The following is a 21,368-nucleotide window of genomic DNA, read 5'->3' as shown; positions in this document are numbered from 1 at the left end:
AAATTCATGGCGTGTTACACAATAAAAGAAAAAATTATGAAAATGCTGTATAGGTGGTACATGACCCCCAGCAAATTGGCCAAAATACAGTATATAAATCAAAGTCAAATTTATGCTGGAGGTGTAATCAAGGGGAAGGAACAATGTACTACATGTGGTGGGATTGTGACAAAATTAAAAAAATTCTGGAACACTGTCTATGACAAATTTTTTAAAAAATTCAGACAAACTTTTGAGAAGAAACCTGAAGCCTTTCTTCTAGGGATTATGACAATTGATAATACAAATGACAAAAAATGGTGTTCCTATATGCTACAACAGCAGCAAGAATGTTAATCACTAGAAATTGGAAGGGGGACAGGACACCAACAAAGGAAGAATGGCAAACTAAATTGTATGAGTATTTGGAATTAGCAAGAATGACAGAGGCAATTAGGAACCAACCAAACCAAAAACTCAAACAGGAGTGGGAATGTGTAAAAGATTATCTGGGAGAACATTGTTCTCAAATAAAACCCTTGATATGTTTTGACTAAATTTTGCAAAGTAAAGATCAGATAGGGAATATATATTATGTATTAGAAAGGCAAAAAGGAAAAACAACACATCTGAAAAGAGAAAGAAGACAGAAGAAGCCACACTGAGATGGTGGGAAGTCACTTGTGTAGAAATATTGTTATTGTTTGGTTTTTATATGTGTACAATATATGCTAAAGAGTGAATGGAATATGTATATGCTAAAGAGTGAATGGAATATGTATATGAACAACCAATTTAAAACTCAATAAAAAGCCATTAAAAATAGGTAGGAATGGGATGACACAATAATAATAATAATAATAATAATAATAATAATAATAATAATATTTATACCCCGCCCATCTGGCTGGGTTTCCCCAGCCACTCTGGGCAGCTTCCAACAAAATATTAAAATACAATAGTCCTTCAGATATTAAAAGCTTCCCTAAACAGGGCTGCCTTCAGATGTCTTCTAAAAGTCTGGTAGTTGTTTTTGCCTTTGACATCTGGTGGGAGGGTGTTCCACAGGGTGGGCACCACTACCAAGAAGGCCCTCTGTCTGGTTCCCTGTAACTTAATTTCTCACAGTGAGGGAACCACCAGAAGGCCCTCGCCGCTGGACCTCAGTGTCCGGGATGAATGATGGGGGTGGAGACGCTCCTTCAGGTATACTCGGCTGAGGTTGATGTTCTGTAGATGCTGTCAAAAACTTTGAATTCATGAGCAGCACTGAGTCCATATCAAGCTACTGGGCATGGAAGCACCTAAAGGCATTTGTAGTATTGGCTGCCTCAGATGCCAGACTAATTTGGCCAGCCAAAGATGAATCCTGATGTAGGGAGGGTGGTGCTGTTTGCTGTTCTGCCTGTGGCAGCAAAATATCATGAGCTGGTTTTGGGGAAGAGAAGTGGTGAATGAAGTTCCAGTCCTTTAGAAAGATGAATACTAACAACATCAGTGAAATACCAAGGAAACCTATAGCAAGAACCTAAGTAAAATCAAATACAATGTTAGTAGTACAGTTACAAGTTGCTCTCATATCTTAGGGTTAGTCCTGAAAATACTGATTATTTGGTGTGGTTCATATGTTGTATGAAGATAAACCATGGTTTAATGCAAACATGCAGGCTGCTGCCTGGGGAGAAGATTTCAGCTACCCCATTGCACTCCCACTGCTGGTGTTTGAAGCCACGCAATGATGACATCAGACACAATCCGTATCTACCCTGCAGTTTCTTGAGCAATACTACTGTTTGATGCATTTCCCCTCAAACCAGCTTCCATCCAGTTTGAAAACGTAAGCCACATTCACTTCACCGTTAAACAGAGGTGTGTACATTTGAGAGAGCTGTTGCACATGTGCAGATGACAGCTTCAGGAATAGGACGGGTTTGGAAGGGTTCCAGGTGCAGGAGAACCAAAGAGGTAATGAACATTGGGTAAAGACAGCCCCACACCCACGCCTCTGATGTGCAAAGCAACAAGCAAGCGTGACTTGAAATGCTGTGCGGGAGATAAGCACCAATTTGCATTTTCAGTCACTAATGTGGATATAGCCAGAGTGTCTCATGGGAATCCAGGTTACTTGTTTAGCTTTCTTTGGATTAACCATGAGCTATGCATAACCAAAGTTTGATCTTGGTTTATGGCTCTAGGTTTGTCTGGGAGAGCTAATCCATGAGCTCAGGTTCAGAAGACACACTAAATTATGGCTTAGCTCAGCTCGGTGCTGCAGCAAAATGACTGGGGGAGGAGTGAAATGGCTGCAATCTCCTCTCCTGGAAGCTAGATGTTCACTGAAGCCATGCTAAGCCATGGTTTGGCACAGCGTGACATGGGAACCAAACTTCTGACTCTAACAGGATATTTTCATGTCATCTTTATGCCAAAGCACCCCTGATCTTCACAATCCCTGTTTCCAAATAAGAGCCTCACTTAAATGCTGTTTTTGTTTCTAATTCATGTGTACTGTGGAGATCACACTGGGGATCTGCATTATACAGGATAGGAGGATCAGAGGCAGCATCTGAATATTCCGCCTCAGACAGCAAAATGTTTTGGACTAGCCTTGCTGAGGTGGTAGAATTCTGGATTGTACCACTTCACACTGCACATAGGGGTGTGAGGTGTTTCTGAATGCTCCCCTCCCCCAGGATAGAAATGCTAAAATAAAATTTATCCCATGCAGCAAACTACACAGCTTAGATAAATATATAGTACTGGTCTCTCCTTGATGTGCTAGTTGGATGTACAGGATTTTAAAGGAGGCAACATTAAAAATAGCTTCCCCTCCATCTGCAGTGGTGCAGTCCAGAATTCTATAACTTCAGTGTATGTTGTGTGATGGGTCACCACTGTATAACTAGCATCAGTGCTGCCTCTTTTCTCCTTGTATGGGGCATGGCTTCCAGGTGAGAGGATGTTGCTTCTGTGAAGGCTTGAGAGGCCTTCTAAGAGATGCTACTGTAACTGACAAGAACAACTTGTGACCCACCCAGCCAAATGCAACCCCTGCCCAGCACTGTAAAAGCAAGACAAGGGGTTGTCAAGAACAAACAAACAAACACCAACAAAACTGTGGGCCTGAGTACATGAACACTGGAAGGTGTTTGGCTTGGTGAATCACATTTTGTCTAAGCTGGCTACTTTACACCCAAGCACATTGTGAGGCGAAAAATAAGTAGGCTTGCCAGGTGAATGGTAGCCAAATATGTGTTGAATCCATAAAAAGGGTAAGGGGATGATGACTGTGTGATGTCTGAAAAATTACAGATATCAGCATCTCATACCATGTTCTACTCAGGAGGAGACAGCTTAGCCATGCTTGATGGTATGAGATGTCACAGTGTATGTCTGCTCAGGTGTAAGTAAATGAGTATTTACTCCCAGATAAATAGGTACAGGAACACAGTTCTGGTAAACCATACAGGGCACTCAGTCTTGTTATACAACCTCAGCAACAAAAGCACGACTTCACTCACCCACCCATTCCCCCCACCCCCCTAATCACCCCACTTTCAGTTTTCTGGGGGGAAGCAAACAATTCTATATCTTTTAACCCATCTTTACCTGTGACTTCCCATAAAAACTGGTTCCTCCACTGCGCTGAGGCTTGAAAAGGCCTTCTAACAGCAGTGCGGGGAGAGGAAGGGTGAGTAGGGGGTATTGCAGCCTAAATAAGGAGGCCTCAGAGGCTGCATCCTGCCAGTGGGCTTGTTGTTGTTGTTTAGTCGTCTCTGACTCTTCGTGACCCCATGGACCAGAGCACGCCAGGCACTCCTGTCTTCCATTGCCTCCCGCAGTTTGGTCAGACTCGTGCTGGTAGCTTCGAGAACACTGTCCAACCATCTCGTCCTCAGGGTTTTCCAAACTTGGGTCTCCAACTGTTTTTGGACTACAGTTCCCATCATCTCTGACCACTGATCCTGCTAGCTAGGTATGGTGGACAACTGGAGACCCAGGCTGGAGACCCAAGTCTGAGAAATCCCGTGCTAGCAGCTAACTACAATTGAATGTAGGGCTCATTCATTTTGTTGTTTAATGTGGATAGTAAGCTTCCTATGCCTCTACATTCTCCATTGCCCGTATGACATTCTGCTCTAAATCGCTACCCTCCCACACTTTCCCCTCCCTCAATCCAATCTTTTTTCATACCTTCTCCTTGGTATGAGAAGACATGAATTGAGGAAGGGGAAAGCATGGGAAGGCAGTAATTTGGAAGAGAACATAATGTGAACAGCAGAGAATTAATGGAGGTATAGGGTGGATGACCCCTTAGTTATCACAACCTTGTACACCCATGCTTGTAGTCTTATGGAAACCCTAAGGCAGCTTCCAAAAACATAATGAATTAATAAATAAAACTCATTCAAAATACTGCAGGATAATCAGCTTAAATAAAAAAATCGAGAAAACTTCACAGCAAGACACTAGGCTACAAAGCAATTCTTGAAGATCCAAGTTTTCACTGGTCTCCAGGGGACAAGCAACACATGAGCAAGATTGGCCTCCTTTGATAGTTGTGGTGCCTAAAAAGGCTCTGTCTTTTTTGCCTGCCCATTTGAAATAGCAGGATCTCAGATGGTGACCAGAACACACAAAGTAGGTGAGGTTGCTTTTGAGAAGCCTGGCCCCAGATCATTTATGGCAGCCTTCACCAACTTGGTGCCCTCTAGAGGTGGACTACAATTCCCATCAGCGCCATTCTGCCTGGAGTTCATGGGAGCTGTGGTCCAAAATATCTAGAGGGCTAATTTAGGGTCTTAATGGTAAGCACTGGCACCTCAAATTGAGCCTGGAAACAAACTGGTAGCCAACAGCATTGAAACAATTTTTGAGTTCTATGCAATACCCGGCAAATTTCTGCTAAGAGTCTGGCTAGGGCATTTTGAGCCCACTGAAGCTTCTAAGCCATCTTCAAGGGTCGCGTCAGTGCCACACAGAGTACATTGTTGTAGTTCTACATACTGTGCGAAATTTTTGTGTTTGTTTTTGAGAAAAGAAGCGTTGGGAGAGGGAATTCAGAGTAACCAAGCGGTAGGAAGTAGGGCTGCTTAGCCCTTCTTCTGCTTGCAACATCTCTGTTCTAAATCACACACATAGCAGAACAGCTTCACCTCTTTGGGATTCAAGGCTTACCAAACCATTTGGAATGGGGAAGTAGCTGGTGGTGAAAAGCCTAAGCAAACCTTATACCCGTTGCTTCCCTCTTCCCAATGCTGCTTTTATATAATAATGAAGTGATGTGAACAGGTAGGCACCACGTGAAAAGCACTCCCAGGTCATGTTTGATGGCAGCAGCTCCAACTTTGGCTCCAGCCTGTGGGTGCCCAGTACACGTGCCCTATGCTGTAACATCATGGTGTCACATTGTGATGTCATGGTGGCGCAGTGCAGGGAGTGTGCTCTGGCGCAGTGGTGACAACTGGGCTGGGGCTTGCGCCCCTGCCATGGGGCCTCTGTTGGGGTCTGCTGTGGCTGCAAATGCACCCCAGAAGCACGTCTGCAGCCACTGTGGGCCCCAATTGAAGCCCCGCGGCCTGAGCACTCCGCTGGAGTGCCAGAGGTAAGGCGATGGTTGGCAGTGACAGGGGGCAGAGGCTGGGCAAAGATTTTGTGGGTGCCCAGGCTCCCTGGAGTGGGTGCCACTGTTTGATGGTCTATGCACCAGAAAGCCCTTGTTGACTATGCCTTCTAGATGCTGTGCAAGTGCAATATACAGTATAATGAAGTAAATTCACGTGTCATGTGATTTCATACATCAAAGTGTTTTTCATGGAAGAAATGTATAAGCATCACTTAAGTATAAAATACAAAAAGGGATTTAATATTGATACAGGACTACAGGTGGGGATGGTTTTTTTTCAAAGAAACTGGAGATATCTTGGGCAAAGAGTACATTCTAAAAGTGAATGAAATGGGGCAAGTTATCTAAATATAAAGTTGCTTGGGGGAGAAAGCTAATTTATATTCTCCCAATTTGAATCCCCCCTGCAATTCGAGTTCTGTAATTTTGCTGAATGTTTACAAAATGTAATGTGTAATGTTTTTCATGACTGAGTTGTGTGGCCCCAGAACAAAGGAGACCCACTTTCTCTGCCCACACATGGTTGTAATAGTGACAGCAAATGTACAGATAAGCATATGAGGCTGATAATTGTCCAAGGCAAACAAGTCAAAGGCTAACCTAGGATTTGAACAGAAGGTGTTTTCCTCCTTCCAGATAGGATGCTTTAGGCTCCAAGCCTAACCCCACTTATCTGGGAGTAAGCTCCATAGAATTCAACAGGAATTTCTTCTGAATAGACTGGGTTAATATTCTAGCTGCAACCAGCTTTTGTATTCTCCCGGTCAGCAATGCGAATGCAAGTTATACACAGTGGCTCTCATTTCCAGAGGGGGATCCATCTTAGTTGATTGCAGCAAAAACAACACAGAGTTTAACACATTTATGATGTGTTAAAGCTCTCTCCAAATCATCTGCAGATAATTTCATCACATCTGATGAAATGCACTCTGTTCCCCGAACGTTTATGCCATAATAATTGTGTTCGTCTTCAAGGTGCTACAAGGCTCTTTGTCAGTATCCTTGGCTAGCATGCACATTTGATTTAAAACCGTCTCTTCATTTTTTGGCCCCACATAATCTTCGCAGGCACACTGTGCATAAAGGCGGTGTGCTACAGAGGTGGTGGTGGTGGTGGTGGGGAAAAAACGCAAAACCCAAGGTTTGATCCCAGGAAGCAATTGTTCTGGATTTCAGTGGGGCCTATCCCATGTTAAGTATGCTTAGGATTGCAGCCTGAGCCCTACACACTTTACATCTACACCTGAATTCAGTGGGGCTCGCTACCAAGAAAGTGTGCAACCTGATCCTAAGCATGATCCTTCAAGCCACTCATTTCGACGGGGGGGGGAATGGGGGCTATGTCGAATCAAGCATGCTTTAGGATTTAGCCTTGCTGCCTACTCCTAGTCCTGTTTTTAATCAGAAGAAGAGGGGCTGTTAGATTTCAGCAGGCAGGGGGAGGGAACCGCTTGCTCGCAGGTAAATAAATCCGAGTTGGAGAATCGCAGCCTCCAAGAGCGAACAACAACAACAACAAGAACAACAACAACAAAATAGACCACCTTTGCTCCTTTAGATCTAAGTCCAGTGCTCCACCGCCTCGGTTGCAAGAAAGGTGCCCAGGAGGGGGGTGCACGCCCTGGAACGAAACGCTGCCCGTATTGTCTGTAAGAGACAGCCCTCAGCATCCCCCAGGAGTGGAGCAGTTTGGACTCCGCCTAACTGACACCGAACTCCCCTCCCTCCCACTCCGCTCCCGTGCTAGCAGCAGCAGCAGCAGTGGAGCATTTTAGCAGAGCAGCAGCAGCAGCAGCAGCAGCAGCAGCATCCGCCCTTCCCCTCCAGCCCTGACAGTGCACAGAGCCTGGGAGCTGTAATCCTGAGCTGGCTGGCTGGCTGGCTGGCTTTGCTTCACGGTCCTGCCTGCCTGCTCCTCGCCGCCGGAGAGGATGGGCTGCCCAGGGCTGCGGAGCACCTTCCCCAGCGCTTCCTAGGAAGGGACCAAAACAAAGGCAGCCCCTCCGTGACTAGCCAGCCCGGGCTGGGGTGGATGCGAGCGACCATGAAAGGCTGGGTCTCCTCCTCCTCCTCCTCTCGCTCTCCTGCCGTGGCTGCCTCTGCTGCTGCTTCTCCTGCCGCCGCTTCCCGAGAGCTGCTGGCTGCTGCTGATGATCAGAGGACTCCCGTGTAAAAGGAGGAGGAGGAGGAAGAAGAGGAAGAAGAGGCGGCGGCGGCGGAGGAGGAGGAGGAGGCGAGGCGTGCTCGGGCTGCCGCTGCCCAAAGGTGTCAAGGTGCTGGCGAGGCGAGGGGGGACATGGCTTCTTCTCCGGCTTCGCTGGGGCCCCGCGGCCCTCGCCCACCCACCGTGCCGCCTCCCATGCAGGAGCTGCCCGACCTGAGCCACCTGACGGAAGAGGAGAGGAACATTATTATGGCTGTGATGGACCGGCAGAAGGAAGAGGAAGAGAAGGAAGAGGCCATGCTCAAGTAAGCCAGAGGCCGGGCTGGCAGGCAGTCCTCCACTCCCTCCCTCGCGCACTCCATTCATGCACTCCCTCCTTCGCCGCGGGAGGGAGGGAGGGAGGGAGGGAAGGTGGGGGAGCTGGTGCTCCCGACAGGGCGAGGAAGGAGAGGCAGACTTTTTATGAATGGCGCAAGGAGGGAGGGAGGGAGGGAGAGGGATGCTTTCATGCTTGCTTGTGGGTCACACTCGGGGTACCTTTCCTCCACTCCTCATAGAACTTCCTATGCTCTTGCCTTGGAAACTCTTCCTGCACCTTCTTCCATGGCCTCTCCTAAATAACTGGCGTGGCGGGGGGGGGGGGGGAGGCGATGCGTAAACCGGAAGGCAAAGGAAGGCGAGGTCTGTGAATGAATGGGGGGCCAAGCCATGTGTATGTGCTTCTGAAAGATAAGCTGGACGACAGGCATTCCCATTCCACCTTTAGGAAGAATTCCTCTGCGAATAATAATAATAACAACTCTGCCTATTTTGGGAGGGTCCGATGGGGTGGGGTTTCCCTAGGCAGAGTCTTCAAAAGTCCGTGCTGCCCCCACCTGGTTGAAACGGAGCCCAGCCCAGCTGCCGTGGGACTTTGTGGTGTGTGTGTGTGTGCCTTGTTGTTAACATCAACCACCTGCAGGAATTCTCCATTTGGGGTGGGTCTTTCTCTTCCCTCCTGCCTCCCTCCCTTTAAAACAATGGCAGCAACAACATTTTTCACTGGGGTGTGTTGTACCGAAACGGGGAGGAAGAGATGGCCAAGTATGTATTCGAGATACCAAGAGGCATTTTAACGTGATAAATGCAAAGAATTGCATGTCTCGCCACCTCACAAAAACGGTTGTGCATATATATATATCTGTTGGTGGAACTGGACAATTGACAGGCTCCATGCCCTAGATCACAAGCTGCAAAAGGGTGTGTGTCTGTGTGTGCTTGTGTGTAAATCAGAGTGTTGGTAGATGCCATATTTGGGTGTTCTCCAGTCCATCTCTTCTCCTTTCCTCAGCCTCGTTTTTTACCCCCAGCTGATGCCTTACATGACTATATTTTCTATTCCTCCTGCAAATAAGTGTATTCGAGTCTAATGTGATCTCCAAATTTATATCTCCTGTATAAAAATAGATGTGTAGTTGGGCCTATAAAGGGGGATCAGGCTTTTTCTTTATGCTCGAGGCCTGCTTTCTTTTTGGATGGAAAGGGCAGTCTAGATTGCAGAACACAACCCTTCTAGCTCATATTTAAGCCCCCCTATTGGTGTTCAAAACATTCCTTTACCTCCCGGTGGATTTTCTGCTTCCATGTGTTTATTTGGAAGATCAGGTTTAGTGGCTTTCACGGAAGGTGTGTAAGCATATGGGGAAGCTTTTCTCTTTGGGTGGAATCCCAAACAATGACTTCTGAGGTGCAAGTTCTGGTGTTTGTTCCTCTCCTCTCCCCCCTGCTAGCAGTGTCATCTATAATAGATGGGAAATATGGAATCCCTGCAGGCTCTCAACTTCTATGCTGTCTACTGCGAGTGATGGAGCCCGGGGGGGGGGCAACGTCAGTCTCTCATTGTGGTGTTGCCTCTTCCTCCTCAGATCTGCACTGGGGTTTGAATTTCTGCAGTAGTGGTGGCAGTTGCCACCATCAATTGCACAAATGTACACTAAGGCCCAGTAATTGGGAACGAAATGGCTCGACTTTGCTGCTGTTTAAGGGTTATGGTGCCGTGAGAACAGAAGGCAGCTGTTTGCAACCCTTGGGGTGTGGTTGATAATCTTGGGAGAGGAGAGGAATAGGAATAGCAGAGTGCATGTCAATGTAACAGTGAAAGTATGTCTTTGTAAATAAAGATATGGAAAGATAACAGGAGAGCTGAAATGTTACAGACGTTTGGCCCATTCCCTTAACCCCTGCCTACTATTCACTTATAACTATTTAAACTTTCTGCTGCACCCTTTAACACAGCACCCTACATCAACAGACCAGCCCTAAACAGTGGCTTTGCTTCCTTGTGGCATGCTTAAGGCGGCATTGTATTGAATAGATTTCTAAAGGAACGCTGCTAGTTTGTATTCTGCCTCCATTGACAAAAAAAGGTGTTATTTGTGAGCCTCATGACAGCCTTGCAATATAGGTGAGGCTGGCAGAGGGTGTGAGGCCCAAGGCCATTTAAATAAAATTCTGCACCATGCTGCTGCTGGGAGCACTGGGGCAGCCAACCTGTGCCACATCTGCCGCAAGCAGCATAGCCAGTGGGTTTTGGTGGCACACCTGGGCCAAAGCAGGTGTGAACCTGCCTAGAGCAGAGAGATAGAACTGCCCTCTTGCCTGCTTCTCTCCTGCTGCACTGCTTTCTGGCCAGGTATAGTAAAGATACATCGTCACTGAGGCATCATGGAAGAGCTTTTCAGGCACTGGAGAAGGGCTTTCCCAAGCTCCAGACTTGACTTGTGGCTTGCTTGCTTGAAAAGAAAAGAAAAGAGAAAATTTTGGCCACGGTTGCTCTCTGCTCTGCCATTTTGGCCCTCAGTATTTAAAATCTATTCCAGGAGGTTGTAGAGGGAGCCTTCCAAGCTTTCGTTGAAGGAATTTGTGGACGCCTCTGGAAAGTTAACATTTGAACACAGCTCTTTGAGGATTGCACTTTAAAGCTAGATGAGTTTACGTTGCTCGATCAAGTGTTCAAAAAGGCTGTGGTACCGAAAGGAACTTCTTTCCGTTAGGCTTGTGCACCCACACATTTTGTTCAAAGCCACCTGATTAATAATAAAGGTGCTGCTGCGTCAGGTATGGGAAAGTGGGCTTTCGGTTGGGCGTTTCCCTTCTGGAATCAAGAGCAATTCAGGAGAAGCTTGGCACATGGCAAAGTGGATAATGTGCTTTGTGCAGTAGGAAAGAGGGAGAACTTAGAATAGTATGCAAATAGGGCTGACAGCTTCTTACTAGCCCTGTTCCTTTAGCTTCAGGTCAATAAAAGTCCACCTACAAGGTGGTTTTTGTGTGGCATGGCCTGCCCCAAACGTGAGGTAATGTGGATGCTGTTGGATTCCAACTCCCACCAGCCTCAGCTAGCCAGGGAGATGATGGGAGCCATAGTTCAACAATATCTGGAGGGCCACAAAGTTCTTGTTGAAGAAGTACTACATTACATTGTTATATTGTAGAAAGCATTCCCTTGTGGTCCTTCAAGGAATAATGACCCTTGGAGAACAATAATTTTGAGGGAAAGAATGTTTTACTTGAACTTTCATGGGCAGTCCCTTCTTTTTGTGGGAAAGAGGCTTGGGGAAATGACTATTCTTGGCAGTGTTGGAAAATAGCCAGGTGCGTTTTTCGACTGCTGTGGGTCCAGTTGCTACCATGTGAAGGTCTCTGGGTACCAGGTTGGCGACTGGGGAAAGCAAAATGTCACTTAGAGAAGGATCTGAAATATTTTCCTTGAAGCTTGAATTTGTTTTATTTTGGATTGTTTTATTTGACAATTTTATGTGTTGTAAACCTCTTTGAGATTTGTTTAAAATATAAAGCAGTATAAAAATGATGATGATAATGATAAATCTCATTGCGGTGGGGGAAAACAGTTTAAGGTGCCATTTGGCGATTAGATTATACATCTGAGTTTCTAATGCTGCTTTTTGTCGCTGAGGTCAATGCTTTGTCAAGAAGCAAGTAAAACAATAAATGTAGCTGTCTCGGCTCATAAGAAACTGTTTCAATAGTTTTTATAAATGAAATTTGTTTTATGTATCTTGTTGACGTTTTTAATGGTTAAAACACTTCAAGTTGTTTTGTAGGAAGTGGTTCATGAATGGAATGCAAATAAATAAATAAATATATAAATAAAGCAGCACAAATGAGGGGTGCAGGCTTTGGAGTTATCCAGAACTCTTCATCAGGCCATGGGAAGCAAAGTAGGAGGGGAGAGACCGTGGCTGGCTGTAGCACCATGAGTCTACATTTGGTAAGAGTCTGCAGGCAAAATGTGGGAGGAGGTAGCAGACATTCAAGTGGGACTTTTTTGCAGAGCACTGAGACCTGCGGGTATAGTGCGGTATATAAATTCAATAAATAATAATAATATGATGATGATGATGATGAATGTATGCTGCTGCTTCCTGCATTGTGCTTTAAGACTCTTACTAGATGTACTCATGGTGCTACCACCAACCAGTTTTTCTCTTTCTCTTCCCCTGTACCTGCCCTTCCTGGTTTGCATGCAATCTATCCTGATGAAGAGCTCTGGGAAACTTGAAAGATTTCACACCAGTTTGTGATAACAAAACTAAAACAGGTCACCAGGCTAAAGATGAAAAGCCACTGATTGAGGCTGCAACCCTATGCCCAGTTTTTGGGGAGCAAGTCCCATTGAACTTAGTGGAACTTAAGTTTTGAGTGGAGACATGTCAGATGGTGCTGTGAGCCAGTCTTCCAGTGAGTCAAAAGCCAGTAACGATGCACTCTTGCATTCACTTGTTGGCACCTCTTAAAATGCCCAAAGCTGCTGCTGTTCTGGATTACAAAAATAAAAATGTGTTTAATGTAATCCTGCATGATGCCACATTTGTCCTCATAGCTAGCTAAATTGGAAGTGTTGGTCTGGCTTACTCATGTTGACTTAGGTGGTTTCCCTGGCCTTTGTGATGCTCTCCGGCCATATATCCTACGTGGCCTTTCCACAGACTCACCCAAATCATATATTTTAGCGAAGGTGTGATTCTCCTGCAAGTAACTGTGTCAGTGGCGTAATGCAATATCCCGCCTGCCTGCCCTTAATAGAGGAGGAGTGGCTACGCTTTTGTCTCCCTTAACAATTGTCTAGATATTTATTTCTGTGCAGGTGGCTATACTGCTCCTAAAGAATTAAACAAAACTAAGCGAAACTGAAATAGCATAGGCATGGGAGTGTTGTATCACTCACCAGTAATTTAAGCTGCAATGCTAATTCCATTTATCTAGGAGTAAGCCCCCATTGAATTCAGCAGGTCTTAACTTCTGCACAGACAGGTTGTGCTTCTAGTCATAGAGAATACTGTATCAAGTTGTTACCAGAGACACCTAGGCAACCACATCTAGTGCACCAGTGCCAACAGCAATAAAAGCACCTTTGGGGGGGAAACATTATAGTATTTTGTACCTGGGAAAAACGAACTTCAAAATGCGTTGGCCCTCCAATTAAAATGGCACCTTAAGAGGGAGGCAGCAGGCTGTGTGCAGCAAATAAGGATAGAAATGCAGTAGGAGAAACAAATGAAATAAACTGAAAAATGTAGAGAGCTTTGCTGGCTTATTGTTAGCAGAGAAAAATCCAAACAGGGTAGCAACTTACTACATATTAATTAATATGCACCAACGTGCATTAATTATTATTAATTTAATTTAACAATTTATATACCACGTAATTACAACTGTCTGAAAGCAGTGAACTCAATAAATACAATAGAGATACATTTTTTTTTTTTAAAAAAAGTCTCCAGTAGGCACTGGAAGTTCAATATTTATTCATTTCATAAAACTTATACACTGCTTGATTGTTTTTTGGGGGGCCTATCTGATCTGAGCTGCAATAAAGTTCTACAACGCTGGCTTGGCTCCTGATGGAGGCATGTCTACATAATATATACATAATTTTATTTGTATGCTGCCTTTCCACAATTCAAACCATGCTCAAGGTGGCTTACGACATGAAAAAAATACTTTATGTGCTTTGTAGATTGACCATATATTCAAACCTTCCCCTACTTGTGGACCTCCAGAGGTCTTTGACTTTGACTTCCAGTGGTCAGGGGTGATGGGAGTGGTTGTGGTGTAGAGCCAGTGTGGTGTAGTGGTTAAGAGCGGTAGTCTCGTAATCTGGGGAACCGGGTTCGCGTCTCCGCTCCTCCACATGCAGCTGCTGGGTGACCTTGGGCCAGTCACACTTCTTTGAAGTCTCTCAGCCCCACTCACCTCACAGAGTGTTTGTTGTGGGGGAGGAAGGGAAAGGAGAATGTTAGCCGCTTTGAGACTCCTTAAAGGGAGTGAAAGGCGGGATATCAAATCCAAACTCTTCTTCTTCTTCTTGTCCAAAATGCCTGGAGGTCACCAGGAGAAGGCTGATCTAGTTATTCTATATTGCATGTTGGCCCACTTCCCTCCAAGAGAAACCAAAACCTCAGGGGGAAAACAGAAAAGTGTGTGTGTGTGTGTGTGTGTGTGTGTGTGTGTGTATCTTCAAGGATTTCCAGTGTTTTTTCAGCCAATGGACACATTTGGATTTTTGAGTGCTGTGGGCAAACACCACCCGCTCCCCTCAAGAGATAGAAAGGAAGAGAGAGTGCTTGCACACACATCAGTTCCCCAGGAGATCTGGGTAGAATTCAGATATTAACCTGAGCCTTGAAAATAATGTAAGAGGCGAAAGGGAGAGTGGGTTAAAGCATCACCCTTCCAACTTCCTCTTTCACCTCTTTCAAAAGAGAAAAAGGTAACAACTCAGCAGCTACAAAGAACTTGGTGCTCTGGCCATTGTCTCAACACAGGTCCCTACTCAGAAGCAGAAAGGAAGGAAGGAATTCCAGATGACAACTACTGTTGGTGTAGCAAAGCAAGCAGCCCCATCCTTGTATTGTGGTGTCTTCTTGTGCCGTAGCATCAAAAAACGGGCTAGTAAAAGCTGCATTTTCCTTTGGTGCTGGTTGTCGTCTTAGCAAGGGGATCTCAAATGATGCTGCCGATCTCCACTGAGATATCTGACCTCACAATATGGCTTAAAGATATTCAGAGGCAGTGGGTATATTTATTTTCTGCTGTTAAGTACAAAGCCTACACCAGGAAAATCTGTAAATGCGGCTGTTTTCAGTAGCGCTCAGCGCTCCCTTCAGTTCCTTCCAAGTGAAGTCAGTTGGCGTTTTTACCAAAGGCTGCACTGGGAGCAAAGTTAGGTCAATGCTAAGTGCTCTGGAAAACCCCATCCATTACATTTGGGGACGGTGACTCTAAGGCACTTTTATAACTTGTGATGTTAATTCTCAGTGACTGTAGATGAAGCAATCCTGCATATAAGGGATAAGGGCAAAAATGGTTGATGTATTATGTTTTGAAGATACCCCTGAATCTTTTGAAATTATTTGCCAAGGTAAATACAGATTAGGATTATAACTATATGAAAAGTTGTTTATATTGTATACTGCTAGAGATTTTAAAATATTAAGTGGGCTATAAATGTTAAATAAATAAATGGAAATGAAAAACATGCAAGCACACAAATGATATAGAAGCCAAATGCAAAGGGTAAAGAACAGATGTTAGCTTTTTCTAATCTATGATTTCAGCCAACATATCTTCTTTTCCCTTCATATTATCCCTAATGTATACTTGGAGGAGTATATCACTAGTAAGCCTAATCTTACAGTCTACTTCAGTAAATGTAATCTGCCACTGCATAAACTCATTTTAATATTGTGTTTTTTAAATTGCTGTAACCTGCCCTGGTACCTTATTGGTGAAGGATAGGTAAGAAATGGAATCACCATAATCTCCCTATGGATAACAGATAGCATTGTTTTATTACACATTAATCTTTGAGGTGGCAATTTACTGTAATGGATCATTTCTGTGTGGATTGATCAACGTGTAATGTGTGTTGTGGCGTTCTGTATATGATGCATATAATCACTTTCAGTAATTCAGGACCTAGAAAGATGTTGAATAGATAAAGACATGAGTGAGAGGATGCTGTAGGAGAGTTTCAACCAGTGTATATCCCCCTTTATTGTTAAAGATCATAGGTCATAGCTGTGATTTTATTTGTTTGTTTTATTTATTGCCCTTTACAATATTAAAACACAATAATAAAAATAGTTTAAAAAACAAATAACCCTTAAAATCACAAAATAAGGTGGGTCCTAAAAATATATTCAAGTGTCAAATGCCAACATAAAATGGCACATTTTCAGCGCTGTGGGGTAGGCGCACCACAACTTAGGAGCTACACCCGCTCAGCAGAGCCTCTGAGAGGTTGAGCAGACCCAGCACCTCAGCTCTGCTTTCCTTGTACACTTTGCATGCTGATTGCTGCATCTGGGCTTGACGAGGCATGAGACCCTCACCTGTACTCTAGCTGAGGACTCATAGACCTCCTCCCAGAGCTAGTGAGCCCCACCTGGCCAGCTAGGGAGCTGGGCTGTGAGCTCTTGCCTGCATCAGCCTCCTAGAGCATCCCTCCTGCTGCTTCCTAGGCCTCGGAGCCCTCTGTGTTCATGGGGACAGGGGTCGCTGTGGTGATGGATCCTGTGCACTGACCTCTATCCCCTTGCCGTCCTCCATCACCCTGTGAATACTTCCTTCCCCAACCCCAGCTTGCCCCAGTGCTACACCCCTCGCTGGGATCATCTTCCTCCTCCCCATAGTTCTGCCAGTTCATGACACTCCATCATATCGCCCCTTACATGCATTGTTTTCTAAACTAAAAAGCCTCAAATTTTGCACCCTTTTCTCATAGGGGAGTTGCTGCAAACCCTTGTCATTTGGGTTGCCCTTTTCTAAACCTTTGCCAAACTCTGCAATATCCTTTTTGAGATGAGGCAATCAGAATTGTACAGTTTTCCAAGTGCGGTCGTACCATAGATTTATATGGCATTATGAAATTGACAAGTTTATTTTCAATCCCTGATGATTCCTAACATGGAATTCACCCTTTTCACAGTCACTGCACACTGATTTCCCAACCAGTTACTAATTGATGGCAGGACCTCGCCTTTTCTTCCATAACTGCTAAGCTCACTCAGGAGTCTTTGCTGAGAGACTCTGTCAACAGCTTTTTGAAAGTCAAAATACCCAGTGTCTATTGGATAAGCACCAGTAGTGTTTGCACTTGCAGGCAGGCATCATGAAAAGGACAAGAGAAAATGGCTTAAAGAGAAGCAAATTGCATTTTTAAAAAAGACTATTTAAGCTGAAAAGCAGCTTGCCTTTTCAGCAGTGGAAACCAAGGGAAGAGAATCAAGTTTCAGCAGTGGAAACCAAGGGAAGAGAATCAAGTTTCAGAGTGGGACACATGTGACTGAAGAAGTCATTGCTCCTTCTACCAGCTGGAGCCTCATATTTTCTCCTTTGACAGGGTTTGGATTTCCCAATCCCAGGTGGTGGCCCTGTTATGAGTTCTTTTTCATGGGAGATGTTAGACATTGAACATATAAGATGTTCTAGACTTGAAGTGTGTTCTCTGCCATTGCATCATGGTCTCTTTCCAGTCTTTGAGTGAGGGGCCAGAAAGTTTCCTGCTGAATGTTTGCAGGATCAGCGTCACCCTGCAGTTTAAAGGTTTATAGCAGTCAGGATCCGAGCACCCAAAAACCCAACCTATCTTAGTGGACCATGATGGCTGTAGGGTTGTGGGTTTTTTGTCTTTTTAAAAGACAGCTGTAGGACAATATGAACAACACACAGGTATGACACAATGACTTGAACCTCCAGGAGCCCTGTGCTATGCACACAAGGACTTTGCAGATGAATGGGTCCTTTGGAAGCAGCTGCAGTTTGAGGTCCACATAGGTCTGATCAGTGAGGAGAACGAAACTCGTATTTTTGTCTCCTTCGAGACAGCCCGCTCTCGGTCAGTGAACGCAATGAGCTGAAGATGCTAACCACAGTAGACCGGAAGCTGAAGACCTCTGTGTCAACTATTTCAATTCTGATGACAACTTCAGAGGCCTGCAGTTCCCTAAAGTGCCATGAAACAGTGGAACTAAATAAATTCTATACAAGGCATTGGCTACAATATATATTACTACAGTGGTTCCCAACTTTAACGAGGACCCCCTTTTTCACACCAAAGATTTTCATGGACACCCCACCCCCACACCCCCATGCTTATTGTTGTAATTTTAGGCTCCATTAATTGAGAAAATGCATACCAACAACAAACTATTATGAACCTAGTAATAGTTTTAAATGGCTTTGCTTTTTATCAATCATAACAACCACCTACATACGTTTGAAAAACAGTACAGTACATATACATCCTATTGAAAAATAGCAGTGCATATATGTTTGAGACATAATTTATTTTAGTCAGCTTTCAGTGAGAAGATATTGTTCCATCACATGTGTTAGAATAATATTCAGCTGTCAGTATGCAGTTGGAGTTGGGGCAGCCTAAGGTAGCAAAATGTCTTGGGCCAGCCCTACAACCAGAAGTAGACTTTTATGGAAAATTACTGTGCTCAGACGTCTTTAATTCTGTGTATTTTGCATATACCTGGCTCTGGTTGGTAAATCCTGGGGCTCTAGTAAAAAGTAGTAGTAGTATATTTGACAAATCTAAGGTCATCACTTAACCCTAGCACAGCTTATTTTAGAAATTAAACTTGTATGAGGTAATGAGGAAAGACAGGAGCTCTGTATGCCTTTTGCACGAGTATTTCCGCAGTATATGTCCCCCCCGCCCCCCTGGCTATGACTCTTTTGTTCCTAGGGGGCTGCATTGTGCAAAATATACATCTTAGTAGATAAGAGAAGTGACCTGGAGTTTGTGTGTGTGTGAAATTTGTGCATAGGGTTAGCTCATAACTCCAGAAAGTGTCAATCTCTATTGATTGTGCTTGTTGCTGGGGAGGAACAGGGTCAAATGACAGAATGTGAACCACTGAGGTTTCACTAAGGGCTCATTCTTACCCCTTTTTAAAAGCATGTTCTCTCCCACCTTGGCCTCATACAGTTACAATGACTAAGCCTTCGTGCAAGATTTGATGAAACTGAATGCTCTGATCCTAAGCCTTGCTGCAACAGCACAGCACACTTAGGAGGGGATATATTTAGAAGTGTGCTTGCACAATGTCACAAGCTGTGATGTTATTTCGCAAGCAGAGATGCCAACACAAGTAACAGAGCATATTAGGTCATTCTTGATTGTAGATTTATTTGTTCCTTTAAAAATACCCTGATTACAGAAATATTCATACTTGAAACCTGCACGGCATTTCAGCATCCGTGATTAGTAGTCAGATGCCTCACCCACTGGAAGGTTCTCTTTTGAATATTGGCTATTCAAATCATCATCGTCGTCATCATCTCGTTTATATGGCATGTTTGTACATTTCATTGCTTTGTCTTGTGTGGGAAATAAGGCAGCTGAGGCTGGCCTTGTTCAAAACAGAGGATTCTGGAGAGCTCAGCCATATTGTGTCCTGGACTGGTTGGATGCAGAGGCATAGTGGGAGGAACCAGCTGGGGAACAGCCAAGGGAAGAAGGCTCTGAGCTGAGGAAGTGGTGGTAGGACAACGATGAGTAGTCAGAGGGAGAAGACTGGGAAGAGGTAACAGGGCTTAGTGAGCTGGGCGAGTCAGTGGCAGAGAGAGGTCCAGAAACAGAGGCAGAAGCTGAAGCAGGCCAGTGGGAAGAGGGAAGCCAAGAGGCAGAGGTGAGTCAGGCTGGTGAAGAGTCATAGGTGTCTCCTCCTGCTGCTCCCCCCCCCAAGTGACTCGCAGGACCAGAAGAGGCTGAAACAGGCAGAACAGTGACAGGCTGCGTGCAGGCACAGTCTCTGATTGCTTGGGGAAAGCTCTAGAGAAGTGGGGACTTAGTCGATCATGGGGAGGTGGGGACTTTCAGTCTCGGCAACTGATTCATGGGGCCAGACCTACCAGGATGAGCTGCTGTGCTCACTAAGTTCTGTGAAGGTGGTGTTTCTGCTAATAAAGAATTAACTCCAACTTTAGTGTGATTTACTTCCAGCCAACTCTTGGTCATATTAATACTCTAATGATTTCAGTGGAACTACAATGATATGAAATAAGAAATAACCAGGGAGCTACGTGGCACTGAGTTGAAAGCAGTCCTTCAGTGTGAGAGAAATCTCAGAAAAATGCAAGGGGCAGCTAATAATTCTAACCCAAACAATGCTGGGGAGATGTTATGAGTGCTGCCCCTTTCTCAGGAGCAAAATGGGTGTTCAGCACCACTTTTTCTTTTTGAATGGTTCAGTTCACCTTGATAATGATTCAGTTTCTGACATAATATGGGGCTGGGGGGGGGAGCCTGCATAGGACATGCAGGTGGCCCTAGTTGATGTAAGCCCAGCCATTCACCCTATAAAAAGGAATCTGCAGAATTCTGGCTGTTGCTTCTTTTTTTGAGATGCCTTAGGTCTTTCTGCTCTATTTCTCATAGTCTTACTAAATGTGGAGAAAATATTCCTGGTATCCAAATTAAAAATGCATAGTTTGGGGGCTATGTGGAGTTGTTTATAGTCCCTATTTGGTTATTTAATTCTAAACCGCTAACCTTGCCTTTCTGTAATTTACCCAGCATCAGTGAAAATGCTTGCTACAGCTTTCAGGAATACATTGAAAGTGTTAGTTTTCTGTCCTTTTGAAGTCCACAGCAACTATGAGAGTAATTTCTGGCTATTTATATGGGCTGCAGGTGCACCTGTGATATGTTGCTAATAATTTAAGACTTGAGTGCCATGAAAAGTTCCAGTTTCGGCTTGTGTTCCTGATTTATAGGAACCTTAGAGGTTGTAGTAACTCATTTTTCATTTGAAAACAGCTGTTTTATCAGCAATCGGCACTTAGGAAGGAGGAAGTATTACTTGATCAACAGCATTCCATGATTTATGTTGAATCTATTCGTTTTTCATTTGTCCAGAGAAAGGTCATCGTTGTACTACTAAAGTTTCCCTTTGAGGAAAGGGTGCTGTGCATCATCTCCATTTACATAATTTGAAATGTCCACTTTTTCATTCCAAGATGCACCCTTCCTATTTAATTACGATATAAACAATCTCATCCTTGATATGGCATCCCCATCCTTTTTTGCCCCCCACCCTTGGGAATCGTAAAGTGCCAATTCTGCTCTATGCCAATGATTTAGTTTTGTTATCGCAGAATAAAATCAGACTTAGAAGGATGCTGGTTAATTTGGACAGCTGTGTAAAAAAAGAGCATCTAAAAAATTAACTACAATAAAACCAAGGTCACTGTATTTGGCAAGAGGACTATCAAGTCCAGGTGGACTCTAGACGGTCACACCCCTGATCAAGTGCTCAGTTTTAAATATCTAGGATTATTTATCAATGGGAAATCATCATGGAAACCCCATCTGGAAGCAATTAAGCTAATATCTGGCTATTCTACTGGGCAGCTATATAGGTTCTTCCATTCGAAGGGCGGGCAGTTAGTCAGCTATTAAGATATTTGTCTCTAAAATCATCACCCAAATGCTCTACGGGGCTGAGGTATGGGGAATTGGTATTAAATCTGAAATAGAGGTCCTGCAAAATAAATTTATGAGGCAGATTTTGGGGCTTC

General features: G+C 44.4%; 2 protein-coding genes across 48 annotated transcripts in view; one reads left to right on the top strand and one right to left on the bottom strand.

Annotated features, from left to right (window-relative positions):
- Positions 1–7,256, bottom strand: part of ASRGL1 (asparaginase and isoaspartyl peptidase 1) — an 85,106-nt gene extending 77,850 nt beyond the window's left edge. Inside the window, exon 1 of the mRNA XM_082218376.1 lies at positions 7,150–7,256. The gene's annotated coding sequence lies outside the window, so the exon portion shown is untranslated. The remainder of the gene's footprint in view (positions 1–7,149) is intronic.
- A 139-nt stretch (positions 7,257–7,395) lies between these two features.
- Positions 7,396–21,368, top strand: part of RIMS1 (regulating synaptic membrane exocytosis 1) — a 231,932-nt gene continuing 217,959 nt past the window's right edge. For 46 of the 47 annotated variants that reach the window (XM_082218188.1, XM_082218186.1, XM_082218179.1 and 43 more), the window contains exon 1: positions 7,398–8,074. In XM_082218188.1, the coding sequence (XP_082074314.1) occupies positions 7,902–8,074 (173 nt within the window). In that variant the 5' untranslated portion in view covers positions 7,398–7,901. Of the gene's footprint in view, positions 8,075–21,368 lie in introns of all 47 variants that reach the window. The other variant, XM_082218205.1, reaches the window with a different exon arrangement.

This window comes from Podarcis vaucheri, assembly GCF_965113315.1.
Source record: "Podarcis vaucheri genome assembly, chromosome: 3".
NCBI lineage: Eukaryota > Metazoa > Chordata > Lepidosauria > Squamata > Lacertidae > Podarcis > Podarcis vaucheri.
This window is presented reverse-complemented; position numbering and strand designations above follow the sequence as displayed.